Source organism: Psammomys obesus, unplaced genomic scaffold (genome assembly GCF_907164565.1).
Source record: "Psammomys obesus unplaced genomic scaffold, mPsaObe1.curated_primary_1811, whole genome shotgun sequence".
Lineage (NCBI taxonomy): Eukaryota > Metazoa > Chordata > Mammalia > Rodentia > Muridae > Psammomys > Psammomys obesus.
The window spans coordinates 1,438,813-1,466,594 of record NW_026587215.1 but is presented as its reverse complement, the minus strand read 5'-3'; the positions used below and the strand labels follow the sequence as shown (position 1 = coordinate 1,466,594).

The following is a 27,782-nucleotide window of genomic DNA, read 5'->3' as shown; positions in this document are numbered from 1 at the left end:
AGGGAGACCTGTGGAGGCCCCAGAGCTGGGGAGTGAGAGGAGAGGGCCACACTTCTGTCTCAAGTCTGTGACTGGTGTTCGTGTCATCCTTGCTCTAGCATTTGGAGGAATTAGGGATGGGGAGAGAACTTAGTGGTGAAGGACTTGCCCAGCATGAGTTCCATCCCCAGCACTGGGGGCAGGGGGGAGAGGTGGGCAGAGTGTCCCCTTCAAGGTGTCGGATCCCAAGCAGAGACGAGACCTGTCAGAGCAGACATGTCCTCCACATGCCCCAGGGTGCATGAGCTCGCTCTGGCAGGAGGGGGAGTGCTCCAGACCTGTAGGTAGGCAGGACCATAGAAGGGCAGAGGACAGGACTGGGGGCTCCCAGGCACGGGGCCTCGAGCAGGAGGTGACCTGGGAAAGTGCTCATCCACGCGTGCCCACCAGCCCACGCCCAGAGGGTAAATAATTAAAGAGCAGGTCACACGAGCCTGCCTGCGTCACAGGACGCCTTCCCCGAAGGGTCTGGTTACGCCCCAGATCGCATCGACAAGCCCCTTGGCTGGTGAATAATTAAGCAGCCGCCTCCTCCCAGACAGGACTCCATCTGCAGGCCCTACTCTACAGACTTCTTGCTGCCTGCGGCCTGTCGAGCAGGGTGCTGGCCACTGAGCACAGCGCTGACCCCGGCACTCCTGGCCCTGCTAAAGCCACCTGCCTCCTCAGCGCCAGCGCCACCTTCCATGGCCCCCGAAATGGACCAGTTCTATAGGTCCACCGTGGCCATCTACAAGGTGAGCTCATGGGCCATGGCCAGCATGTAGAAGCCAGGCTGGCTCCAGGACAGAGGGAGAGCTCAGGCTGGGCTCAACCGTAGGTGTGGGAGCGGGGATCCTTGGAGGACCCTCCCCCATGCACACCTCACACCCCCTCACCTGTGAGGTAGGAAGTAGCCAGCCTCTTGGATAGATGAGAAAGCAAGCCAACAGAGGTTAAACAGCTTGATCAAGGTCACCAGGGAAAGGAAAGGTGCATCTGGGATTGGAGTTCCAAGAGTTGGGGTTTCCTCCACTACCCAGGGTGTTCCTCCAGCCGGTCATGGCCCAGGGTGGTGACCCAGCCACATGGTGGACCCCACGGGTCTTTTTGAGAGAGGCAAGATGTCAGCAGCCTCAGGATTCTGTTCTGGTGAGGCCTGGGCACAGGGCAGCTGAACTGTGACCAGCGGGGTGGCAGCAGGTAGGTGGGCGTCACTCAACCAGTGAGGCCAAGAGAACTGAGGTGTCAGGAGGGACCAAGAGCATGCCTCTGAGGCCTCTGTAGGCGGTAGTCAGGATTCTGGTGACCCCAAAGGTCAAGGTGAGCCTCCCAGGGCTACGTGCCTGTGTCCATCTGTCCTTCTTTCCACCACCATGGCTGGCATCCCTTGCCCTCCGGTCCAGAGCATCATGGAGCAGTTTAACCCCGCCCTGGAGAATCTGGTATACCTGGGCAACAACTACCTCCGGGCCTTCCATGGTGAGTGTCTACCCTGCTACTCAGCCCCTGCCTTCACTGGGGCTGCAGCCCACCGCCGAGCATTCCTTACCAGCCTGCTGGGCTCACCCTCAGCCCTGCCTCTCACAGCCCACCCTGGCCCCCACACAGTCCTAGGGCAAGAGACACCTTTCCACGCGGCCTGCCCCTCACGGTGTCCTGCCCTTAGCTCTATGACAGCACACCTGCACGCGCCTTCATGGACACACAGGTGCCTGCAGCCCTCCCACGAGGCCCTTCCACGCGTGGAAGTCTTCCCCAGCAGCACACAGGACAGGTGCCTCTTTGCTCTCCGGCAGTATCAAGTTTCACGCGTAACCCCGGGGGGCAACTTTCCCCATCTCACCACATCTCACGCAATCAGGGTGGCACAGATTGAGCCCTGGGCCTGAACTTTCACCTCTCCTGCAGCTCTGTCTGAGGCGGCTGAGGTGTATTTCAACGCCATCCAGAAGATTGGGGAGCAGGCCCTGCAAAGCCCCACATCACAGATTCTGGGTAAGGTGCCCTTCCATCCTCACTCCCCCAACAAGCCTCTGCTTACTATCCAGCTCTAGGCCTTTGACCTGTGTTCTTTTTGTTTGTTTTTGTTGTTCTGGTTTTTCAAGACAGGGTTTGTCTTTGTAGCCTTGGCTGTCCTGGAACTCACTCTGTAGACCAGGCTGGTTTCGAACTCAGAGATCCTCCTGCCTCTGCTTCCTGAGTGCTGGGATGACAGGCATGTGCCACCCCATCTGACTTCCCTATGTTCTTAGTGTCTCCTCAGGCCTAGAGCCTATGTGGCCCACGCTCTGGGGTTCTCTAGGACTTCCCTCTGTACATGCACCTTCTTAAAGCCTTTACCTCAACACAGGTCTAGGGCCAGTGCTGGGAGCCCCATCTCTCGTGCTTGTACCCCAGTTCCTCCATACCCCTCCCTGTAGACAGGAGTTGTCAAGTCCTAAGTCAGAGCCATTTGTGAAATCCTTGGACTTTGGTCCCCCAATCCATCCAGGAATGCCCCTTGGCTGGCTCTTGGTGGGAGGAAGGCAGGTGGGACAGGCTCCCCTCACTAAAGGCAACCCTTCTTGCCTCCAGGGGAGATCTTGGTTCAGATGTCAGACACTCAGCGGCACTTGAACTCAGACCTGGAGGTGGTGGTGAGTATCGGGTCCTGGGGCCAGAATTACAATTTGAGACCAAGGGACCGGGCCTGGGGTGTCAGGAGCAGGAGGAAAGCTGCTTGCTAGGCAAGCACAGGGCCTGAGGTCAGATCCCCAGCTCCACTGTAAAAGTCCCAGCATGGCTGCCCTGAGTGTCATGAAGGCAGGAGGATCCTGGGGCTGGCTGGCCAGACGGCCTTGTAAATCAGTGAGCTGTAAGTTAGTGAGAGACCCTGTCTTGGAAAAATTAAGATGACAAGGCATGGGGAAAGACACCAGCTGTCGCCCTCTCTCAGACCTACGTCTATGGGAAACCTCTTGGGCTTCACTGGCCCTTGGCAACATAAAGACAAGTCGAGCGCCATCAAACTGCCTCTGCCTTTTCTGTCCCATCTTATCAGGGAGCGGAGCCTCAGGGTCAAGGCGTCATTACCCACAATGCTAGAATGAGTGGAGGCTGAACAGTCCACCTCACCAGGCCCAGGACACAGCCCCTCCCCGCCCCAGCTCCTCCCTCCATCTCCCTAGTTGCAGCCACGGGGATTCTAAATACCACTCCAAGTATCAGAGCAATCCTCATTGCCATCTGGAGCAGACCGAATGCGGGCACCTCAGCAAAGGCCTCAGGCTGGCCCGCCCAGCAGTTCTGACCACTCCCCGGGTCCCAGCTCTGCTACCCTGAGCGGCTGGCCCTCTGCAGGTGTGGTCCTGGGCGGCTGAACTGCTGTTCTCAAGTGCCTGGACCGGCCAGCCCTTCCTCCCTCGGTCTGACGCAGGTGTCCCCTCCCCCAGTGTCTCCTCCTGACACAGACAGATGCCTCTGTTTGCTCCTAGCACATGAGAGTGAAGATAGGAACCTACTTCAGGCTCAGAGCCGGGCTCTACCGCTCACTGGGTTTGGTGCCCTTGGACTCTGGACCTCAGTTTACCTGTGTAAAAAAAAAAAGGAGATAAATGTATTTCCTGGTAGGGCCCTCCTGGGAGCGCGTGTAGAGTGAATTAATAACTTGAAGCTGTTGCCTAGGGCTGGGCATGTAGCTCAGTTGGTAGAGGGTTTGCCTAACACGCATGAAACCTCGGGTTCAATCCCAGCACTGCATAAGACAAGCACGATGGCATAGACCTGGGGAAGTAGAGGCAGAAAGACAAGAAATTCAAGGCCACTCTGTAAGGAGAACTGCTTCTCCAGGCACCAACATCTTGGCTGTGACAACTGGACAGGGCCCCCAGCCAGAGCCACAGGAGAGCGGCGACACACGGGCTGTCCCTTTGGGTCTCCATTCTACACTCTCCTTGCTGGGCACTGTTGGAGGTAGCCGGGATATGGACAGAAATCTTGCCCTCCCACAGAGGGGCCAGACCCAACGGATGGCCAATGGCCATACTGTCCCACCTTAAATTCAGACTCTGCTGTGGAGAAAAAGAAGGCAGGGCAGGGACTGTTGGAGGGTTACAGAGGGAAGCCATGCCTAGGAAAGGAATGTTGAGGAAGCTGGGAACCCCCCCCCCCTCCTGGGATCGGAGCACAGACTGCAACAGGCAGCAAGAGCCAGCAGAAGATGAGCTGGGCCATGGGTGGACATTGCTCTCTGAAAGCGGCTCTTTGAGGGAAGAAGAAGTAGGCTCTGGCTTAAATTAAAAACAAACCAAAAAAACCCACAACTTTTTAAACTAGCAAAATTAAAAATAAATACAACACATCTCACCAAACATGCTCGCACCCAGTGTCTTAGAGTAAGATGGGCCAGTCTGGCATCCGCCTCCCCCACCCCCAGTACCAGGAAGTCCCTCGTCTCTGCCAGCAAATTCACAGCCTCCCCCTTCCCGCCCTCCCAGTGGTGACTGACCGTCTGAGCTGGCACTTCGCCATAGTTCACCCCCCCTCCCCCCAATTCAATCCCAAAACCTAGAATGTGAGACAGGTGAGATTTTTCTTTTTAGAGACAGGGACTTCCTGTTACAGCCCTGGCTGTCCTTGAACTCACACAGATCCGCCATCCTCTGCCCCCTGAGTGTTGGCATCAAAGGCATGGCACCACACCCAGCCTTCTGTGAGATTTCTTCTGGCCTCTTTTAACCTACTGACTCTCCTGCGTTTGTACCAATTTTTTTTTTTTTCCCTTTGGCTGTTGCACACCTGGGCCCATTGATGTGGCCTCCTAACTCCAGGGAGTTTCTGCCATATTCCTGGCCCAATCCAGTGGGTTTGTCTGGCTTTTGTTCTTTCTTTCCCAGGCTTGATCTGGATCCTTCTGTTGAGGAGAGCTCTGCTCCCCAGCCCTGCGGCTGTCTGGCACGGTGCCTGCGGGGGTGGGGAAGGCATGGCTACCTAAATATGTCTACAGAGATATGCTTCCCGTCTCTGCCACCACTCACCGGGCTTCACATGCAAAACGCAGAAGGACGCTGCCGCGCTGGCCTCCCCTCCCCTCAGCGCTCAGGACAATGAGTGTTGCCCCTCCCCCCTCTTCCTCGAGAGATGACCCAATTATCGTTAATGTGAGTGTGTGTCTGAGTGGGGCTGCGCACACGAGAGTCTGGCGGCCCGTGGAGGCCAGAGGAGGGCATCAGATTCCCTGATATTGGAGCTGCAGGTGCTGGGAACAGAGCTCTGGCCCTCCGCAAGAGCAGAATGTGCTCTCAAAGGCTGAGCCGTCCATCTCTCCAGCCCGAATTTTATTTTATTTTTACTTTTATTCATGTGTGTATGCCACGTGTGCGCAGGTGCCCAAAGAGGTCAGAAAACAACGTCAGGTCCCTTGGACCTGATCAATTAGAGATGGTTGTGAGCTACCCCAGGTGGATGCTGGGAACCAACTCTTGCCAGGTTCTACAACTCTATTTTGTAAAGTTTTGTTTTCTGTTTTTGTTTTTTGTCTTTTTTTTTATTTTTTTTTTTTAATTTAAACAGCAAGCACTAAACACTCCAGCCCTGGCTTGATGCTTTCAGCCCCACCATTAGTGCCGTATCTTCAGTGTTAGGGGCTTCAGCCTCCTCTGTACAGTTCGGTCCCACGCAATGGTTATCTGTGTAAAAGATCTTTAGCCAGGGAAGCCCGGATCTCCTGCTTCCGTGTCCCTTGTCGGCTCCTGTGCCGTGCAGGTGCTCTGGCCTCATCCCTTCCTTCACTGCTGTAGAGGTGGAGAGGTGGAGTTAGCCGTTTCTTCACTTAGGCCGGATGTTGGGTTTTGGCTCTGAGGTTGTTTTTAGATTTCATGGCAAGTGGTGTTTTGAGACCAAAATCTGGGCACTGGGCACACTGACCTCATCATTAATTCTGGTCTTTCTCAGTGGCCTATGCCATGTGTATACACATAGAGAGTCACACATTCACATCTGCATGCATGTACGTACACACACAAACATATACACATGTATGTACACACATAGGCCCCAGGGTAAAATGCCTGGAGCATCTGGTTCAGCCACAGCACTCCACCAGCCTCTCCATCTCACCTCCGTCTCCTTCATCCCCATCAGGAATCCCTCTTCTTGGGCCTGTGGAGAATGAAGCATTAGAATATCCCCCAGCTCCCTCTGCTACACCCCACCTCTCACGTGGTGGCCTCAGAACAGGGCTGGCACTGTCTGGACGGGGACCATTCTAGAGAGCAGCTGAAATGGGCTGTGTCCCCGATGTGTTCCCACTGGGTCCTGTCTCCAGCATCCTGAGAGCAGCTATGGGAGGTCCGAGTTGTCTGCAGAGTGGGCCACGGCAGGCCACGGCAGCTTCCGCTGAGTTCATCTGCCAGCTGCCGCCTGACAGGACCCAGCAGTCGGTCTGGCTCAAGTCATGCTGGCTGTCCATCAACAGCCCCCACAGGAAGGGGGTCCTGGGACAATGTTCCCAGAGTTCTTGTTGCCGGATGGCATTTATTCTTGTTATCTTTGCAAAAAGGCCGTTTGCCTCCCGCCCACCCCCTCTATTTCCTTCCCTCTCGCCCTGTCTTTTCTTCTGGCCCAGAACACTGAGCATGGCTGTAGAAGGATCTGATTATCCAGTTATTCACTTATTCTTCTTTGTCTAGATGTGTGACCCCACCCATCCCTTTTTGTCTTAAATTTGATTTTTTTTTTTCTAGAAAACATCTTGAGACTGATCGGTCTGGGTTGATATTTTCAGCTGTGTGATGTACTTCTTTCTGTGTGTCTGCATGTCTACGTGTGTGCGAGCTCGCTTGCACGCTTGCTCGCTCACTCGCTCGCTCTCCTGAGCCTGTGTGTACATGAAAATGCACACGTGTGCTCTCACATGTGGGTGGGCCAAAGTTCAACATCAGCGACTTCTATCTCTTCTCACCTTACTTTTTAAAGCACGGTCTCTCACCGAACCGGGAGCTCATCAGTTTGGCTAGATTGGGTGGCCAGTGAGCACCCAGGCATCCTCCTGTATCCGTGCCCCAGCACTAAGGTCACAGGGACGCGGCCGTGCCCAACTTTTTATGTGAGTGCTGGGACTCCAAGCCCAGGCCCTCCTAGTTAAGCAGCTGGTATGTTACCAGGGAGCCATCTTCCTGGGCCTAAGATGTACCAAGCATTCTGCCTGCATGTACGTCTGTGCGCCGTGCCTGTGCAGTGCCCATGGAGGCCAGAGAGGGCATTCTCCGGACAGTTATAGGCAGTTTCCAGCCTCTGCGTGGATGCTGGGGACCAAACTCGGGCCCCCCCCCCCCCCCGCAGGATCAGCAAGTACCCTCATCGGCTGGGCCATCTCTCCGGCCTCTCTCCTCCCCCACCCCTCGTCTCGTCTGATGGCTCTTGTTTTGCGATGTGCGTATGATGCAAGCCCAAGAGCACAGGTCAGAGCATGATGTCCAGTACCTTCCCCCATCTACTGCCATCTTACTACCGAGAGACCTGGTCTCTCACTGATCCAGGAGCTGGCAGTTTTGGCCAGGCTGGCTGGACCCTATGCTCATGGAACTTGCCTCTCCACCCCTCCCCCCTCCAGTGCTGGAGTTATAAACACACACGGAGACTTGAACTCACGTCTTCGCATTTAGAGAGCAAGTGCTGAGCCACCTCTCCAACCCCATGCTTACTCAGTATACAATTTCAAGTTTATTTTTATTTTTAAATAATTTTTATGTGCGTTGGTGTTCTGTCTGCATATGTCTGTATGAGGGCGTCGGATCCCCTGGAACTGGAGTTGCAGGCAGCTGTGAGCTCCCACGTGGGTGCTGGGAATTGAACCTGGGTCCATCTGGGAGAGCAGCCAGTGTTCTTAACTGCTGAGCCACCTCTCCAGCCCTTCAAGTTTTTTTTTTTTTTTTTTTTTTAATTTCAAGCAGTGGCCTTGAATTATGTATTTGGAATTCTTCTTTTCTTCTTCTTTTTTTCATTGTTTCTTCAGGCGCTCCTATTGTCTATATGTTGGACCTTTCTAGCCTGTATTTAAATCAGTCTCTTGGGCATTTGGCATTTTCTCTTTTGTTTTCTTTTTCTTTTCTTTCTTTCTTTTTTACTGTTTAATTCTTTTTTTTTTTTTTTTTTTACACTGACGTGTTGGTTTAATAGCTGGGGCTGGACCAGTGTTACAGCGGAGTCCCCAGGCCACCCAGGTTTATGCTGTTCTTATTGTTCTATCGTGATGTGCCTACTTTCTATGTCTCTCATCATTTCTTGTGTCCTCTGTCTGGATGCCTCCTCCTGTCTTAGTGCCTAGAGACTCGGCTGTGTGAGTGCCTACAGTCTGTCTGTCCATCCCGTGTTAGTTCCGGGCTGTCCCAAAGGAAGCCAGGGAGGACTTGCAGGCGCCCTTCATGGGTGTGCGCTTTCACTTCTGTTGGGCATCTGGGAGTGAAATCTTCGGGTCGGAGCGCTGACATGTGCTTAGTCTTGTAAGGAACTCCGAAGAAGTTTCTGGAGCCTTCGACCGCTGCCCTCCCACCGGGACGGGCATCGAAGCTGCTCTGCCAACGTCAGTGCAGTCAGCTGTGTTCTGTCTTGTCCTCTTTTGGGCATGGAATGCTCCTCATGCTCCGGGTATCTGTGACTTGGATGGACTTGCTGGACATCTGTGTGTCATGTTCTGTGAACATTTGTTTAGTGTTTTGCCGGTTTTGTTGGGCTTGTTGCTGACTTTTTTTTTTTTCTTTTTGAGACAGGGGCTCACTATATAGCCCTGAGTAGACCCGAACTCACAGACTTCTGCCTGCCTCTTCTCCCACGTGCTAAGATTACAGGATTACAGGAAAATGCCAACATGCTGAGCACATAGGAGTTCTTTGTATAATAAAAAACGTGAGCCCTTTGTCAGATGAACACATATGGTGAATACTTTTTTCCCCAGTCTTAGCTTGTCTGTCTGTTCTTTTTCTTTTCCTGGTCCTTTTAGACAGTGTCTTGCTGTGTAGCCCAGGCTGGCCTCAAATCCACATCAGTCTCCCCATCTTAGCCTTTTTTTTTTTTTCTTTGAGACAGGGTTTCCCTCTGAAGCCTTGGCTGTCCTGAACTTGCTTTGTAGATGAGCCTGGCCTCAAACTCACAGCAATCCTCCTGCCTCTGCCTCCCCAAGTGCTGGGATTATAGGTGTACCCCACCCTGCCTGGCTCTGTGCCTTCTCTGTGCAAGGACTCCAGACAGTCACCCATGCCCAGATGCCTAACCATTTATTTGTTTTCTTTCTTTCTTTTTTTTTTTTCTTTTTTAGTTATTTCTTTTATTTTTGACATTACATTATCTCTCTCCCTCCTTCCCTTCCTCCGGACACTTCCAAATACTGCTTTTTGCTCTCCTTCAAATTCACGACTTTGTTAATTGTTTTCATAATTAATCTCATTAATCACTGTTGCATGCATACATGTATGTATATATTCATAAATATCTTTACCTGTAACCTGCTCCATCTGTATAATGTTGCCTGTCTGTATGTTTTCAGAGCTGACCATTTGGTAATGTATAACCAATCGGTGTGCTCTTCCCCGGGGAAGACTGTTTCTCCCACTGTCAGCCTTCCTTAGCGGCCTGTGTTGTTTGGGTAGGGTTGAGGCCTGGTAGGTTTTCCTGGCTCACGTTGACATGCCTACTGTTACCCTCCTTGTTTAACCCGAGCTTAGACAGTTATGCTGGCGAGATCTTTATGGGCGTAGCTTCTGCCACTCCCAGGAGACACAGTCTTAGGGCAAACTCCCTGTAACTAGGGATTATTCTGTAAAGCGGGGGTCGTAGGTTCTCTTCCGAGTTCCTTGACTTCATTAGCACTGTGTACTTGGCTAGATCTCCAGCACCAGAAATGATTTTCCTCTGGTTGAGAGGTCTTAGGTCCAATGAAAGAGCTGTTGGTTGCCACCAGGGTATGCATGCCACTACTGCCCCCCTGGACACTTAGGGTTCTCTGCCGTGCCATGCTGGCCAATGTCGTGGTTTATTGGTGCCACAGCTGGGTATCTACTCGTTTTCTTTTATCTCTATTTTATGTGTGTGGGTGTGAACTAGCATAGGTAGTTCCTGGTTATCTATGTGTGCAGCATGAGGGGTGTGTGTGTGTGTGTGTGTGTGTGTGTGTGTGTGTGTGTACGCACTTGTGGGTGAATCCTGGGCATGCCCATGCCACAGCAAAGTTGTGGAGGTCAACCTCAGGTCTCAGTCCTCACCTTCTACCTTGTTTGAGGTACACTTTGTTTGCTGACGCCTACACCAGGCTAGCTAGCCTGTGAGCTTCCAGAGATTCTCCTGGCTCTGCCTTCTATCTTGCCAGAGGCTCACTGGGATGCCCTGTGCTGCTGCATACTGCTTTACATGGGTTCTAGGGATTTGAACTCAGATCCTCAGGCTTGTACAGCAAGCGCTCTGCCCATTGAGCCACCCCCACAGCCCTATTTGATGTTTTTAAAATCATTGCAAATGGAATTATCGACTTCATCTTCCAATTGTCTACTGCTTGGCTGGGTGGAGCGGCACACACCACAATATCCCAGAGGTTAAAACAAGAGAATTTTGAGGCCAAGGATAGCCTGGGTTGCATAGCAAGACCCTGTCTCAAAAACAAGACTTCAGATGTTCATTGCTTGACTTATATCCTAATAGGATAAGTGTAGCTCCCATACTTATTAAGAATCTTTAGTACAGGAAAGAAGGGAGGAAGCAGGAAGGTCAGCAGGGAAGAGTTGCAATTTCTTCGGGAGGGGTGATGTGGTTGGGGAAGGGTGGGCATGTGGTGGCAGAGATCAGACTAAAGAGAGAGCCATCAGGATGCTCTGAAAGATGGAGAGCAGACGTGAAAGGGAGCGGTTGAGGCTAGCGTCCAGGCTGACCAACTGGACCAGTGGTTCTCAACCTTCCTAATGCTGCGACCCTTTAATACAGTTCCTCATGTTGTGTGACCCCAACCAGAAAATTATTCCATTGTGACTGTAACTTCACTACTGTTACGAATCATAATGTAAACATCCGATATGCAGACTATACAATATGTGACCTCCAAAGGGATTGCAGCCCACAGGTTGAGAACTTGCTGTCAGCGGAGGTGCTTTCTAGCACAGAATCAGAGGGCTGGGAAGTCAGCCATGTTGGATTGGGTCTGGGCTGTCTTCGAATTGTCAACAAGAGCACTGAGGATCTTCCCAAGGTGCTACAGAAGCCCCACAGCCTTGCACTTCTGGGGTGAGGAGGCTGCCCTAGGGGACGAGGGAGAGGAAGAAGAGTTGGACTGAGCCTCTAAGCTGAGGGAAGGCGTCTGAGGAAGAGCGGGCTTCAGTTGGGCGGAATGATGAATCCCCAGACTGACAGTAGTGTGGTGGGGCTGTTGTCACTGATGCATCGGGAAAAGCATTTCTGCTGGCATTACAGCTGAGCTGGGGGCTCAGGAGGAGCTAGGGTTGTTCCATCGAGGCAGCTTTCAAAAGGTTCCTTATCCAGCTGAGGACATAGCTCTGTGGTAGAGCTAGCTTAGCACGTGCCAGGCTGTGGGTGGATCCTGACTTTGATGGCAAAAGGACTTTCCGAACTGTCAGCCCCTCACGGAACTTCATGGTCTGCTCTGTGTCTAGAACCTTACAGGATCCCCTTATGCTGTGTAAGAACAGGTAGAGGAGTCCCTCAGCCTTCCCTGGGGTTGGTGGTGACTTTGTGTGTGTGTCCCAAGCCCCCTGCTGGTGACCCTGGCTCCTCTGCCATGAGGACCTTTGCTTCAGCTCAGTCTCCTTGTAAGGCCGCTTCAGCTTGAGGGAGACTTTCATGTACCCCATGGCACTTGGCCCCCACCTGATGAGTTAGCCTGTGTCTTCTGTGCCTTTGCCATCACAGCCATGGCACAGCCGTGGGGGGGAGGGGTGAGATATGGCTCTCTGGTTCTACTGTCCTCATCCACGGCATTTGTGTCTCAGTTCACATGGGGCAGAAAACGGGGTGGGGGGAAGGGAAGCACATTGCCCTCTATGAAAACTAAGACATGAGAACGTAGGGAAAGCCAAACACAGGAGCAGGCAAAGAAAAGAGACTCAGCTTTGCAGCGGCAATGAGGAGCCCCAAAGGCTGTACCTGAGGGACATGTTGAGGGGCGTGTGGCAGGGCAGTCAGGGCAAGCTGCTCTACCTCCCGGGTCTGCCCGTGGAGTTCTGCGTCTTTCTGTGTCACGGTCCCCAGAGGCAGGCTCTCCCGGTTAACAGGATCTGAGCATGTCTGGTCTAACAGCCAGGTTCATTTAAAGAATGTTCTGTTGCTTTCCTTGGGGTTGAAGTCTGTCTCCACATTTCTCCCATTCGCTGCCCCTGCTCTCGTCACAGAGTGGCCTTGGTTTGAGGCTCTGCCCAGCCCCGCCCCTCCCCTAAGCTCCGTGGTTTACCATTGGCTGATTGCGCTGAAGATGAGGTGTGCAGGAAAACACAGAAGCCCTGCCCTGTCTATCTGGTGTGCATCGGGGTCAGGAGGAGGGCAGGGGTGGACGAGGATGTTAGATGTGAGGAGCTCCGCACCTACAATGTTCCCGTCCAGCAGGAACTCTCCCTTCATGTTCCAGAATGAGCCACACCTCTATGTGCTGTTTTTATAAGCATCCCCCAAGCACAGGCTGGCTGTGGCTGTGGATCCTCAAGGTCTCTGTCAGACCAGCTATTAACAAGTTCTTCGGAATGACCGTGGGAGAACCTTAAGCTTTTTCTACTATGCTAGCTCTTTGCACACGGGAAAGTTCCCAGCATTCCTTTTCTGTGTGGTACCTTATCCCCAGGCGAAGGGCCCAGGGCAGCAGGAAGCCTACCACAGGGAAAGACATGGCAGAGCGGGCAGAAGTGGACCTGTCAGAGGGATGGGAGTGGCCGGGGAGGTGGGAGTGGTGATCTTGTCCGGAGGCCAGCCTCAGGGGAAGCTGATAGAGGATATAGGGCTCTACCTAGACCTCTACCTAGACCTCAGCATCAGAACTCAGCAGGTTCTCAAAGAGCATCAGACCAAGTCCTGGGGAAACTGAGGCCCACAGTGGGACAGCAACTAGTCCAAAGTCACAAAGCAAATTGGAAGCAGAGTGAGGGCTGGGGCAGCTCTTTTCAGCCTCAGCTTATCAGCCTTCTCCTGCCTCCCAGGCGTTGCTCCTGAGGGGGCTCCCCACTTGCCCCCCTTCCCACACCTGTGCAGCTCTGGAGGCTTAGGCAGAAGCAGGCTCTGCCACAATTTGGGGACCAGGGCTGCCTTCCCTCACACTCATGGCAGTTCCGGTGACAGGGAGGGGCCCAGCAGTCAATCTTTTCCTGTGGCTTGTGTGCATTTTAGACATAAATGAGGGCCGTGGGCACCACCTGGGTTGGCAGGAAGGCTTCTCAGCAGTGGGGCAGGAAAGCAGCACTGAAGATGGATGAGAAAGAAACTCCCAGCAGATGGAACAGAACACACACGACCCAGCACGGCTAAAATCAAGTCCCAGGAGCCTTTGACATTTTCGTTGAAGGACTTCAAGCCAGAAACCTTCTGGTCTACTGTGTCATCCTCCCTCGAGCCAGGGCCTGGTGTGTTAGGAATATGGTGGTAATAAAAAGTAAATCCTCTTGGGGTGTGGGTCAAAGGGCACCCTGGTCACCCCCAGCCCGTGCTCCACGCAGGTGCAGACTTTCCACGGGGACCTCCTTCAACACATGGAGAAGAACACCAAGCTGGATATGCAGTTCATCAAAGTAAGCCTGTCCCTCTACACACACACACACACACACACACACACACACACACACACACACACACATGCCCTTTGCAATGGAGGGCTCCACAGGCCAGCGCCAAGCATCTGCCTGGCCCAGGTTATACGCAGCCCCATCTGGGTCCCTTGGTTCCCTGTCCACTACTCTGAGCCCTCACCCCTTTGATGTGAGGATCCCCCTGTGTCTCACTGTCCTACCCCAGGATAGCTGCCAGCACTACGAGATTGAATATCGCCACCGAGCGGCCAACCTGGAGAAGTGCATGTCTGAACTATGGCGCATGGAACGCAAGAGAGACAAGAATGCGCGGGAGATGAAGGTATGAAGGATGAGGGGCTGGGGACAGGTCTCTGGGAAGACCCTACCACCCTTCCGAGCAACTCCACCGAGAATGAGCACAGCTGGAGAATCACTAGGGGCCACCCTCAACATCCCTCCCCCTTCCTCCCCCTCACGGGGAAAATGGGACCCTCAGTCCCCGATGCTCTTGAATGGGTGGCAAAAATGGCTCTACCCACAGCCTGCCTGGAAGGAGGCATCCAGTCCCAGCCAAGGTCACTCCCAGCTTCCATCCCTGCTTCTGTCACTGAGACCCAAACCCACAGTCATCCTCTCATTCCTGCTTCCATAAACCATCCTCCCTGCGACCATCTGGGCACTCCACTGTGCAGGGTACCAGAGACAGAGCGATGGTCCCCAGGCCAGAGGGGCATAGGGTGAAGGTGCAGACCGCGCATTCAGGGGAGGCCTGGAGAAGGGGCGTCTGAGTCCCAAGAGCTCTGGCTCCCAGCCAGAATCTTCTACCCCTGCCCCCAGGAGAGCGTGAACCGGCTGCACGCACAGATGCATGCCTTCGTGTCTGAGAGCAAGCGTGCCGCCGAGCTGGAAGAGAAGAGGCGCTATCGCTTCCTGGCTGAGAAGCACCTGCTGCTCTCAAGCACCTTCCTGCAGTTCTTGGGCCGGGTGAGTGGGGCTGGGGAGAGCAAGCCACGCCCTCCCGACTCCTCCGCGTTGGAAGCAGAAATGCTCCTTCCTCCTCCCTTCCCTCTCTTCGTCTGAGTAGAAATCATTCTCACAACACCCTGTTTCGGTGTACATTTGCATATATTATTAATTCATGGTTTGTTTTACATACACATATTTATTCGTTCCCATACAAGCTATTTTGTTAATTGGGTCAGAGAACAACTCTGAAGTTGGTTCTCTTTCAACCTTTACTTGACTTCCAGGAATCAAACTCAGCTCCTCAGGCCTTTGCCTCAGTCTCCTCTACAAAGAGCCTTCTTGCTGGCCCCCGTTTTTAAAAAAGTGTCTGAAAGTACATGCCCAGCTTCCGTACATTCACTGATAGGTTTGTTCATCGATTAGACGTTAATCGTGTCATCTAAGCGGGCTCCTTTAAGTTTTGCGCTGTCTGTGAGAGCAGCTCAGTTTCCTCAGTTCTCTTGGATTTCTGTATTCTGCTTTTGCTTTCTGTATTTAGTTGTGTTGCTTTGTGCTTTGGGGCTTAGGACTGATGGAGTTGGCTGTGTTGCACCCCCATTGCTGAGGCGCCTCGAGGGCCATGCCCAGGAGTACAGGGCTTCTCTTTCTCCTGCTGTTATGGATAAGACATTGATAAATGTCCCATCCCAGGGGAGCATCTAAGCCTAGCTTGAAGAAGACCATGCCACATTGCCTTCCCAGGCAGCAACTGCTAAATGCCATCCTGCCATGCAAAGCAAGTCCGGTACCCTTGGCCCTGGCAGCCAACCTGGGATAATTTGTTTCCGGTTCTATACAGTTGGCCTCACCGGCTCTCTGAACCGGGGGCCTAGCTAAGCAGGAGTCATCTGTTAACTAGTTGGTTTGCATTAGGTTGGGTCTGACTACCTGCTATGTGCCATTTGGCTGGCTCTCAGAACAAATCCAGGAATCCTTCCCCAGCTCTGGGTCAGCCATGGACAGCGAGGCATGGCTGGAATTTGCCAGTGGGACCATTTTTTTTTTTTTTATGAGAGGGGTGTTGGGATTAAAGAAGGGGTGACTGCAATTGTGGGGTGCCCATCCCGGGAGTGAGCTGGTAGGCTAGGGTGCTCATGGTTTAGGTTGTTTGTTCTCATAAGAACAGAAAAGGTTCTGACTCCTAGAGCAACTGTAAAGTTTGGAGGGGTCATTTGCCTCATGATGCATAATCCCAATCTGGAATTGTAGAGAGGTGTTTTTTTATGGTTAACTCCCAAATTATGTCAGCCTCACGCCCCGTCTCAGTCAGGGTTTCTGACCAAAATATCATGACTAAAAAGCAAGTTGGGGAGGAAAAGGTTTATTCAGCAGCTTACACTTTCAGATCATAGTTCGACATTGGAGGAAGTTGGGACAGGAACTCAAGCAGGGCTGGAAGCTGGAGGCAGGAGCTGATGCAGAGGGCATGAACGGGTGCTGCTTACTGGCTTGCTTCCCCTGGTTTGCTCAGTCTGCTTTCATGTAGAACCCAGCCCAGGCATGGCACTGCCCACGATGGGCTGGGCCCTCCCCACATTGATCGCTAATTGAGAAAATGCCCTACAGCTGGATCTCGTGGAGGCCTTTCCACAACTGAGGCGCCTTCCTCTCTGATGACTCTAGCTTGAGCACAAGTTGAACACAGAGCCAGCTAGTGTATTGACCTTCCTTGGTTGCAGAGGAAGATTCCATGACCCTTTCTTTTATTCTTGACTGAAAGCCAGAGCCATGTGGCCGAAGCTGCCAGTTCTGCTGCTTGCTGGGGCTGGAACATGTCCCCCATCGTTCAGTTACATATTCATCGGCTTTTTGTTCTTCATGATTTTCTTTACTGCCTGGGCTCAGCTGTCCTGAAACTTGCTCTGTAGACTGACCTTGAACTCAGAGATCTGTTAATTTTTTTTTTAAATATAAAATTGTGTTTATTTCTCTCTTATCCCGGCTATCACCCAAATAATTGAGACACTATTATATTATTTTAACAAGCTTTATAGCACAATCCTGAGCAGTTGTTACTCTATTCTTAACCCTCTAGGCTAGTCTGGCTTCCTCCAGCTGTAAATCCCAGAGATACCTGCACTTTGTGGCTTTTCTTATTCCAGCTCTCTCTCCCGATGTCTCCTGGACCTCTGCTTGTGGCTGAATCCTCTACTTCCTCCTTTAACTCTCTTCCCCTGGCTGGCAAGAAGTCCAGCCCTATTGTCTCCCCTGCTCAACTACTGGCTAGAAACTGCTTTATTGGCATATCAGGGGACAATTGCTTACACAACATTGAGACAGTAGAGTCTCAGAACAAGGACTGCAAACAGATATGGGGGGGGGTACAGAAATCAGCATTTGAATTATACAGTAATCTTATGCTGACAGAAACCTGCATGCCTCTCTCTCCTGAGTGCTGAGATTAAAGGCATGTACCACCATGCCTTTTCTTTAATTCTTTTTCACAAGATGGAAGCGTAGCTAGGTGGGGTCTTAGGCTGAGGTCACCACTCTCTTAATTCCATTTAATATATTTAATCTGTTTGTCTCCTTGAACATAGGATTTAGCCCCAGTCCACTCCTCAGTGTGCCCTTTAATCTTGAACCATTCATTTTGCATTTTTCCTTTCTCAACTTGCTACATTTAATCAAACCACATAAGAGTGAACCATAGGACAGAGTCTATGATAGGCTGTTTTGAGATTTCTTTGTCAATGCAATAATCTAAGTCTCTTCATGTTAGGCTCAGGCAGACTCTTCAGACAAAGGCAAAAGGCCACATTCTTCACCAAAATATCACAAGAACAATCTCTAGGCAACGTATTAGAATTTTTCTCCTCTGAAACCTCTTGAGCCAGGCCCCCACAGTTCAAATCAGCCTCCACACCACCATCTTCCATTTACTAGAATAGCCCAGTAAGCCCCACTTAAAGCATCCCTCTGCTTTCCAAAGTTCCAAAATCCACATTCCTCCAAACAAAAGCATGCTCAGGCCTATCACATCAATACCCCAGTTCCTGGTACCAACTTCTGTCCTAGGTAGGGTTAGACACCATGACCAAGGTAACTCTTATAAAGGAAACCTTTTTGTTGTTGTTGTTTTGGTTTTTTTGTTTGTTTGGCTGGTGGTTTTGTGTTTTGTTTTGTTTTGTTTTTTGAGATAGGGTTTTTCTGTGTAGGCTTGGCTGTCCTGGACTCTCTTTGTAGACCAGGCTGGCCTCAAACTCACAGACATCCACCTGCCTCCGCCTGCTTGAGTGCTGGGATGACAGGCATGCACCCGGCTTAAGGAAAACATTTAATTGAGGTTGGCTCACAGTTTCAGAGGTTTAGTCCATTATATAACACCATGAAGGGAAGCATAGCAGTGTGCAGGCAGACATGGTGCTGGAGGAGCCAAGAAGTCTACATCTTGATCTGAAGGCAGCTAGGAGGAGACTGGATTCATTTCACTCTGGGTGTGGCTTGAGCATTTAAGACCTCATAGCTCTGCCTCCACAGTGACACACTTCCCCTGGACCCTGGATGAGGGGAGCCTTGGGAAAGCACAGTGACTTGTGGGGCTTCAGAAAAGGAGGTCATCTACACACTGGAGAAGGAAACCAGGGGACATATCTGTGTTGGTGAGGTGCTTCTGTAGGTCCAAAGTGATGAGGGCTGTCTCAGAATCCCTGTGGCAAAACCACCCAGGTCAGTTGCTGGGCATTCCTGATCCTCCCTGGTGAAGACAAAAGGGATATGGGATGACAGTTGTGTGTGTGGGGGAGAATAGAAAAGCAGGCAGCAGAGGAGGGGGGTGGAAGAGAGGAGGTTAGTGAGCACTGAGACAGTGAGAAAATCAGCCTGGCTGATTTTCTGGAGATGCTGGACTCCATGATAAGTGTCACTGGGCTTTAGTGGAGGTTAAAAGGCCTTGCAGCAGTCTCTCAGTGATAGGCTTATGACCGTGGTGACTGATGGAGGTGAAAGGATGTCAGTCCTGGACAACAAAGACAGAGCTCCTCTCTGGCTTATGAAAACAGGACAGTGGCAGTTAGCTATTGAAGGACTTGTGGTATCCCAGGCTACATGGTTGACCGAGGGCAGAATGCTTTGGGTGGAGATCTGGTTTGGGGTAGGGATGCCATGTGAGTCCAGGCTAAGGAGGAAAATGGTGACCATTCTCAGGGAGGGATGACTATGGAAACCTTAATCTGAGACCAGAGATCCTGGCCTAACGGTGGGAGTGGGCATTGCGACATCAGGGTAAAGGAGTGGGTGAGGGTTGTGTGCCAAGCTGGCAGACTAAGGCAGGGGTACTTGGTGGATTATGCAGAATGCCTGAGACACCTTTTTTTGTTAGGTTAGTGGTTTGGGCTAGCCCACGCCACTCGGTGTTCTGTGGCTTCTGTGTTTAGTATGAAAGGGATCTTTCTACCAGCTGCTATACTGTTCTCCCTGAGTTCTGAGGTCAGACTTGGTTGGAACCCAAGAATTTGGGTCCCTTCATTTGACCAAGGCATTAGAAAAGGGATATTGACAGAAGTTGGGGGCAGGAGCATTGGTTGTAACCTGATCTACAATCCATCTTCTAATGGCCCCATTGCCCACAGCTGGGAGGAGCCTTCAAAGCCTTAATCCCCCCCCCAACCCCAGTCTCCCAGGGGGATGAGCCAGCTTCTTTGGGACAGTGGGTGAGGGCTTAGGCTGGGTTTTGTTGAGAGTCGCTACCAGGAAATGGAAGCTGTCATAACATTATCCCTGATCCTTGCCATGGCCTCTCTCTTTTGCCTTCTTGATCTCATTTTCTTTGTTGTTGAAAAGAAAAAAAAAAACAAACCATAAAAGCCATGTCAAGGAGTTATTTTGAGGAGTTAGTGTATTTTTTCTAGCCTTTGGAGCGTGTTTCCTTTTTCTTTTTTTTTTTTTTATGTACAAATTGGTGTTTTGTCTGCATGTGTAAGGGGGTCGAGTCCCCTGGAACAGCGAGCTGCCATGTGGGTGCTGGGAATTGAACCTGGGTCCATTTGGAAGAGCAGACAGTGCTCTTAACTGCTGAGCCATCTCTCCAGCCCCTGGAGCTTGTGTCTAATGTCTGGAGTGGATTGACCCAGGAAATGAACATGGAGTAACAGAGTTCCCTCTGAGGAGTTAACGTCTACTTTAGTCCCTTGTTATTGGCCCCAGTGAGATGGAATAAGGAAAGAGGGGTGTTTTTGTTTTTTTTGGCTTCCTGAGACCCTGAGTGACCCCTTACTTTGTCAAGGTTAACTCTGGAGCGAGCATTTTGTTGTATGTTCTCAGCTAAGTTACCATTAGCTACAAACATTCCGTCCCAGTGCCAGAGCACTGGTAATTCTAATTTGAGTTCCCCAAAGGGACTGGCTACTCCTCTGAAAGGAAGGTGTCGTTTTGCTGATGGAGTTCATCAGTGTGGTCCCCTGGTTGCCTTCCAGGGAGTTCTTCTCACCTTATGTGAGGCTAGAGGTCAGGATAGAATATGTGTCATCACCAGGTGAGGTCATGGAGTTGAACTATCTGGGTGAGCTGTTTTTAGAAATGGAGTGCATTTTCGGTGAATAACCTAAGCTTTAGTGCTACGACGTCCATTTCTGCCAGGATGAAGGGCATGAAGACTCGGGTGGTGCCTTCCCTTCCTGACAGCTTGGGGGAACATTGGTGCCCTAGAACAGGCGAGGGAAGGGAAGGGTGAGAGGGAGGGTGGTTGGCGGGGGGCGGGGGAGCATCCATGGGGGAGGGTTTAGTTTGTAGGTCTAAGGAGCAGATGTGCAGAGGGTGAGGATGAGGATTGGACAGCAGGGGGATTGTTACTGGCAGGGTGGGGGTGGAGTTTGTTGTAGGGAGGAGGTTCACTAGCTAGATCAAAAGCCAGGGAACTGGAGGGGATCAGGCGGGGGTCCATGCTTCTTGGGTGGCAGAGGAGGGCCTGGTAGGTGAAACAGGAACTGCAGAGCAAGGGGCGAGAGCAAAGGGTGAAAAGCCTCTGGCACAGAGCATCTTGGACTACTTCACATTTCATTTGAAAAGGTTGTCTGAGTCTGTAAGAAGGTCAAAATCCAAAATTCTGACAGGGGGCCGGTGATGGCCCCTGTTGAGGGAGTATTGTGGCCAGATTTGAGTGGAAAACTGAATGAGCTTGGTGGCTAGAGTTTGAGAATATGGAGTGTTTTCAAATGACCTTGGAGAGGAGCTAAGGGAGAGCCTTTTGGGATAGGCAATTTAGAGCCCACTTTATAATTTGGTTTACACTTGAAACGACAAGCAGGACTGGTGGGCAGTCTTATTCCACTGCCTGGGGCATTCCCCAGGGTGTAGGGAGAAGATGAAAATGGACCCAAGTATTAGGAGGGGGAAGACTCGGGGGGAATCACAAAGTTAAAGTGGGGTCCCCAGAACCTCCAAGCTCTGTGATTCGAGAAGGATTGAGAAGCCCCTGGAGTCTGGTTAGAGCACCTCCCAGTTACCTTCCCACAGAATCTGGGTGCCTGGGTGGTAGCCATCAGCCTGGAGATCAGAGGGTCTGAGGCAAGAGGCACAGGAAGATGGATGGGGAGGGTTCAGAGCAGAGCAGAGACTTAGGTCAGAACTGAGGTTCCACCAACAAGACTTGTACTACTCATGACGCAAGAGGTTTTGGGCGGGGTGGACTGCTGGCTGTTCAGCCTATATAGTGAGAGTAGAGAGTTGTCTGTGCACCTAAAGGAATGACCCTGAGGGCGGTGGGGATGGAGGTCCTTCTGCCTGAGAGAGTCTAAAAGGGTTCTGGGTTTCTTCCTCACCAGATGTAAGAAGAGTGAGGCAGAGAAGCAGATTGGACTCAACCTCAACGGGCTGAAGCTGCCTTGTTGGAACCATGAGGGGCCCAACCCTCCCATAGGGTGAAGATTAAGTGCCATTTAGAGGGGCTGGGGACATGTGTATATACATTCATGTAGCTACCAGGAGGTGACAGCTGGTTATCGTGGTTAGATTGGGAGCCGGGATTTGTTTTCCATACCTGGGCACATTGTTTTTGCAGGTGGAGCAGAGTGGTCAGGCCGGGGCCAAGAAATTCTCTATGGCTTGAGGCTATTACCTAGTCAGTACCCGACTCAATTCCTCATGACCTGGGGCTATTACCCAGCATGTTTGGTAACGCTAAGCAAGCGGAAGGCCTAGAGTGATAGGTGAAGAAATGCAAGGCCTCGGCACAAGGAGGCACCTTCCCCATTTCTCTCTTCTGGTCCAGCTTTTCTTCTCATCTCATGCCGGCTCCCCTGTGAGTGACATCACAGAGGCATCTCCAGATGCAGGTGGAGTGGCTGAGCCCCGGGACATGGGATGCCCTGCACTGATTTGTACTTCCACCCACAGTGCGTGAGACGCTCATGTCTGGGCCCCTCACCAACAGCCTGGGGGATGCTTTTTTTTAAGTCTTGGCTAGTTGGAAAGTAGAATGGCTCCACTGCAGATTGTCCCCTTGTGAGTATGAGGCTTTTCTGGGTGAGGTTAGCATTGCTTTCCTTTTCAGAGTTGTTTTTCCTCACTGGGACACATCATCATATTTTCTTTCTCTTTGTGTATTAATTTATAGACAGTTTCTTTTTTCCATGTGTTGGTCATGCCCATCCATGCATGTGTGTAGGGCCCGAGGTTGCTGTGTGCTGTCTTCTGTCGGTCTCCAGTTTGCTTACTGGGCCAGGGTCTCTTGCTGAACCCAAAATTCATTGGCACTGGATCAGCCAGGCTAGCCAGCCAGCTCAAGAGGGGATCTATGACCCCCCGGTTTTTAGGGGTTCAAACTCCTATCCTCAGCACTTATCCACTGAGCCAGCTCCCCAGTCTTCATCTTTGGCTTTTGGCAATGCTAGGGTGAACCACAGGGCCTGGGGCATGCTAGGTGAGTGCCTACCCTGGATCTGCATCCCAGCCCACCAGCAGGAGTTTTCTCATGTTCTGGAAAAAACTTGATGGTGACCCATGACTATATAGTAGCCCAGGCCAGCTCGGAACTTGCTGTGCAGCCCAGAATAGCCTCAAACTTACAGCCATCCTCCTGCCTCTGCCTCCTGAGTGCTGGGATTACAGGAGAGCACCGCTATGGTAGACAACCCCATTCCCCCAACCCTAAACTCCTGATCCTCCTGCCTCTACTTCCTGAGTGCCGGGTGAGCAATGCTCACTTGACTTTTTCTTTTATACAAACACACACACACACACACACATCTGTGTGTATGCACACATGTGCCAGGGTGCGTGTGTGGTCAGTGGGTTCTTGCTTGCCGCCTTGTTGAGACAGGAACTCTGGTTACTTCTGCTGCCATGCTGCATATCCCAGGCCAGCTGGCCTTCCAGCCTCCTGTCTGCACCCCCCTCACTGTAGGAGTGTTGATATCACAGATGTGCGCCCTGTGCCAGGCTTCTCACTTGGACACAGGCTAACCCTCTCGGCCATCTCCTCTTTTCACACTTAGGGGCCCTTAGCAGCAGAGAATCACCTTTTCACTCTCCCCGTAGAGTTAGATTCTTGCATGGTGTTCTCTGTGGCTTTGGAGCCCCAGCCCCATTCTGCCTCTCTCTGGGTGCTGGTGAACGGGACTGGCAGGACTGAAGGAAGTCAGTTGTTCCAGCCCAGCCTTGTTTGGTGTTTTAGTCCTGGCTGGGGCTCTCAAATTGGGTAAAAGCCCCTCTAACCCGGGCAGGTAAGGCCCGGTGTGCCAGCAGTCCACGACCCCTGAAGCACTTCTCTGAACTCCTCTGCTAATTCCTGGCTGCCGGGACACGCGGTGTCCACCCAGCCATGCTGGACCAGCTGCTCCCACCGTGTAAGGGCTGTGGTCACCGCAGCAGGAGACTGCTCTGAGGTTGCCAGATGCAGCTCCAGCTTCCAGGGAGAAATCCTTCAAAGGTGGCTGTGGGAGGTGCATCTGCTGCTCAGGGGCGGTGAGGCCCTCACCGATCTGAGCCTGGGCATCTTCTTCTGTAAGACCGACAGTAGTGGGGCCAGAAACGAGATAGAGCCAGGCAGGTATCTCCGTTGATTGATCTCCGCCTCATTAACTGGGCCAGTCTTCCCGATGAACCCCGAGCTAGCCAGCTCCCTGGGGAGCCCTCACGCGGCCTAGACACTTTGCTTTGCTCAAACTTCCCAGTTCGCCCTATTTTATGCAAGAAAACACCCAGCTTGCTCAGATTAGGACCCAGTGAGATGCGTGTATGGTGAAGGACCGCGGCCACCTAAGGAGCCCAGAGCCTGACAGGCTTCCGATTTCGTTGGTCCGGAGTGGGCCAGGGACCGGTGGGCAGGCCTCAATGGGTGTGGCTAACCCCAACAGATCTGGGCAGCCCCAGCGGCTTCTTCAAGGACTGGCGTTCGGGCCTTTGCACATGAAAGGCAGGCTCCCAGATAAGGGGTGGGGCGTCTTAAGGAATCCTCAGATGTGACCCAGTGTCTCTGGCCAGGCCCGGGGGATGCTGCAGAACCGCGTGCTGCTATGGAAAGAGCAGTCGGAGGCCAGCCGCAGCCCGTCGCGGGCCCACTCCCCGGGACTGCTGGGCACGGCACTGGGGCCACCCTACCCCTCGGGCCGCCTGACGCCCACCCGGCTGGACATGGTGAGGCCCTGGCCGCCCCCACCGCCCTTCGCGCCCCCGCCGCCCTTTTCTGGGCCCTGGGCGCCACCACCCTGCGCCTGGAGCCCGCCACCCCCTGCACCCCCGCTCTACGTCGCGCCCTTCGCGCCCTGGCGCCGGGGGGTCGCCTCTGCGCCCCCGTGGTGGCCCTACCGTGTCCCCAACCCTTACGCCGACCCGTGGGAGTGGGGTTGGGGGCGGGGCTAGCGAGGCTCCGCCCCTCCCGCCCCACCCCCTGCCCTCTGCCCTCGCAGCCCCCGAGGCCCCTGGGAGAGTATGGCTCCCCCCGCAGCCGGCATGGCTCCGGTTCCTATGGCCCCGAGCCCGCCGAGGCAAGGTCCGCGTCCCAGTTGGAGCCAGACCGCCGTTCACTGCCGCGGACGCCGTCGGCTTGTGGGTACCCCCGGGCCCAGGGGGACGGGGGGGGGGGGGGGGGGGGGGGCGGGAAGGGGATGGGATGGGAGGGAGCCGGGCTGCGGCCGGAGGGATGGAGGATGAACTGCTGAGAGATCTTCACTCTCACCCCCGCAGCCTCGCTCTACGCTAGCAGCACCCAGCGCTCGCGGTCCAATTCTTTTGGCGAGCGCCTGGGAGGCGGCGGCGCCAGGAGAGTCCGCGCCCTGGTCTCCCACTCCGAGGGAGCCAACCACACGCTGCTGCGATTCTCGGCTGGAGACGTCGTTGAGGTGCTGGTGCCTGAAGCTCAGAACGGCTGGCTCTACGGCAAGCTGGAGGGCTCGTCCGCGTGAGTGAAGCCCCCCCCCCCCCCCCCCCCCCCCCGCCCGCGCCCCCCCCCCGCCTCGCCGCCGGCCGGGCCCCCCCCCCCCCCCCCCCACCGCGCGCGCGGTCTGCGATCCACCGAGGTTTTCAGGCCTCCCTTGACCCCTTCTCCCGTCCCTGCCCGCCTCAGTTTACTCAGCTGCTCCTAGGGCCGTCCCTCGGTGCCCTCCTGTGCTGGAAGCTGAGCCGGAGGTGGAGGGAAAGTCCCTCCCCGCAGGCATTGTACAGCACCCGGACGAGCCTAACGTGGGCTTCTCTGCATCCTACTTTGGAGCGGGGAGAGACAGACACCCCAGAGTCTCCACATAGTCTGGAGCTCAGTGGGACTGGTGGTCTCCAAAGCAGGGTGCAGGGCTCTTGGTCTCTGCAGGAGGGGACAGGGTGTCGGCTCAACCTGCAACTCTCCAGGGCATCCAGGGGGAAGTAGAGGCCAATAAAAACCCTGAAGGGCCAAGAGGTGACAGCTGGGAGCACTTCTACAGACGACTGGGGGGGAGGGGGATGATGGACCGGAGGGGGACTGAGGTGAGGGTTGCGTGGGGTCCAAGTGGAAGCAGGAGTAGAAGACAGAGAAGGGAACCGGGTGGGGGGTTCGAGCATCTGCGTGTACTGAGGGGGACTGACTACACGGGTGCTGGACCGATGGGTGACAGTGTCCCAGTGGACACACTGGAGTAGGCCTGTGGGTGGCTGCCCACGTGAGTTACGGGCGGGTGAGCAGAGGTGAGGCCTGGGGGAGGTGCTGTGGCTTCTTATTAAGTGTGGAGGTCAAGGTGGATCAGTGCCCAACAGCAGAGGGTGCATAGTTGTGCTGCCTATGACTGTGGGCAAAGGACTCAGTGTCTGTGCCACCCGCTAACCCAGACTGACTCCAAACTGGTGCTGGACACCGAGAAAAATGACGAGGGGCCCATGGCTGAGGGGCATCCGACTTAGCCTCCGACTCCTCCTCTCCCTGGTGCCTCAGCCCCTGGTGGGGCCATGAGGTTGAGTGTCACAGGTCCTGTTAGGCCTCGACTACCAGGGAAGCCGCATTGGTGGGGTGAGCCTCTGTCCTGTGGTGCCTTGGAGGCCCAGGACTTCTGCTGTCCTGCCTACCCGCTGGCTCAAGGAGTCCTTGGTGTCTGCCCCACAGGAGTGGCTGGTTCCCTGAGGCCTATGTGAAACCTTTGGAGGAGATGGCCGTGAACCCCGTGAACCCTGTGACCCCCATGAATTCCATGTCCCCCATGAGCCCAATGAATGAACTGCCTTCCAGGTACCCTAGTTGGTTGGTTGGGGCCCCAAGGGTCCCTGCCTCTCCCCTCCAGGAGGCATCTATGAGCTAAATCTAAAGGCCCTGCCCTCTTTGGCTTCTGGAGAGCTGTGGCCCTGTGGTAGCTCACTCTGCCTCCTGCCAGAGATCCTTCACAGTTCCTTCTCCCCCAGGCCCAGCAGGTGGGAGGGGGGCCACCAGGCCTGCCTGCTTTCTCTGACTCAGGTCCTACCCCCTCCGGGGCAGCCACAGCCTTGATGACCTCTTGGACCGGCCAGGCAATCCCGCAGCCTCACCAGAATACTGGGATAGCCAGTCCCGCTCCCGGACCCCGAGCCGTGCCCCGAGCCGTGCCCCGAGCCGTGCCCCCAGCCCTGCACCCGCACCTTTGCCCAGCAGCAGGCGGAGCAGTGTGGGCAGCATGGGGGCAGCCAGCGATGTCAAGGTCAGCCCTGCCTGGCCTCTGCCTGGTCAGACCTTATGTGGTAGCCTAGCAAGGGAGACCTTGGCCACTCTTCTGTGGGGGATGGGAGGGAGGTGGTGGTGAAGGAGTAGGCTGGGGCCACGGGGTTGCTAGCCTTACCTGACAGGGGCAGTCAGCCCCAGGCCAAGCTGTGCAAAGCTTTCTCAACTCTGAAACGAGACTTTGGGCTGCCCAGTGTCCTCATATCACGGCCTCTGTTCCCCAGTCCTGTGCTCTTCTGGGGCAAGTGGTGGGACTCTTATCTTCCCTTCGCCCCTGAACCTGCCCTCCCTTTGTGCAGAAACTTATGTCCTGGGAACAGAACCCCCCAGAGCTCTTTCCACGGTGAGTCCTGCGGGCAAGAGGCCAGATGGGAGCAGGTGACTCAAAGCAGGAAGCAGAAGCAGACTCCTGGCTAGCTGCCTGGCCCGCTCTCCCTAGACCCGGAGCCAGCTGGGGGGATCTACCCCTCTCACCCCAACCCATCCCCCACAGGGGTACAAATCCCTTTGCCACCGTGAAGCTGCGCCCCACTGTCACCAACGACCGCTCTGCACCCCTCATCCGCTGAGGTGATGTTCTCCACCGGGGCCTGAGGTGGCCCAGCACACCTGCCCAGAGCTATTCCAGCTGGCAGCAGCAGCAGCAGCAGCAGCGGATCCATCAGGCGCCAACCCCGGGGACCATCCCAAGCCCTCTGCCCATCTCCCAGAAGCTCCCTGAGGGCTGGGCTCCCAACATGGAGCAGCTCGTTGCTTCGGGACCTAACGGGACCGAACGCTCTCCCGGGGATCCAGCCTCACGCTTCCCACCTTCTTCCTGCCTGTGACCCAAAGGAAAGTGCCCCCTCTTCCGCCCCTGTCCCACAGGCATCCCGCTTAACTTTTGCAAATGATAAAAATAAAGAAAGAAAGAAAATGGG

General features: G+C 53.8%; 1 protein-coding gene across 3 annotated transcripts; it reads left to right on the top strand.

Annotated features, from left to right (window-relative positions):
* Positions 1-555: 555 nt before the first annotated feature.
* On the top strand, positions 556-27,782 carry Baiap2l2 (BAR/IMD domain containing adaptor protein 2 like 2). Of its 3 annotated transcripts, none has more exons than XM_055602973.1 (14): positions 559-776; positions 1,425-1,500; positions 1,930-2,016; positions 2,596-2,657; positions 13,695-13,766; positions 13,990-14,106; positions 14,604-14,750; positions 24,192-24,344; positions 24,617-24,755; positions 24,894-25,107; positions 26,278-26,400; positions 26,644-26,842; positions 27,162-27,205; positions 27,356-27,782. In XM_055602973.1, exons 1-14 carry the CDS (start codon positions 726-728, stop codon positions 27,429-27,431), a joined length of 1,560 nt encoding a protein of 519 aa, XP_055458948.1. In that variant the 5' UTR covers positions 559-725; the 3' UTR covers positions 27,432-27,782. The 3 variants fall into 3 exon arrangements, with proteins under 3 accessions (XP_055458949.1, XP_055458948.1, XP_055458947.1); XM_055602972.1 differs by having other exon boundaries at positions 26,623-26,842; XM_055602974.1 differs by lacking the exons at positions 27,162-27,205; positions 27,356-27,782 and having other exon boundaries at positions 556-776; positions 26,571-26,722.

Coding starts and splice junctions, on each gene's coding strand:
- Baiap2l2 (XM_055602972.1), top strand. CDS start 726: ATGGCCCCCGAAATGGACCAGTTCTATAGGTCCACCGTGGCCATCTAC. Junction 2,658..13,694: donor ACTCAGACCTGGAGGTGGTG/GTGAGTATCGGG, acceptor TGCTCCACGCAG/GTGCAGACTTTCCACGGGGA. Junction 24,345..24,616: donor CGCCCACCCGGCTGGACATG/GTGAGGCCCTGG, acceptor CTGCCCTCGCAG/CCCCCGAGGCCCCTGGGAGA.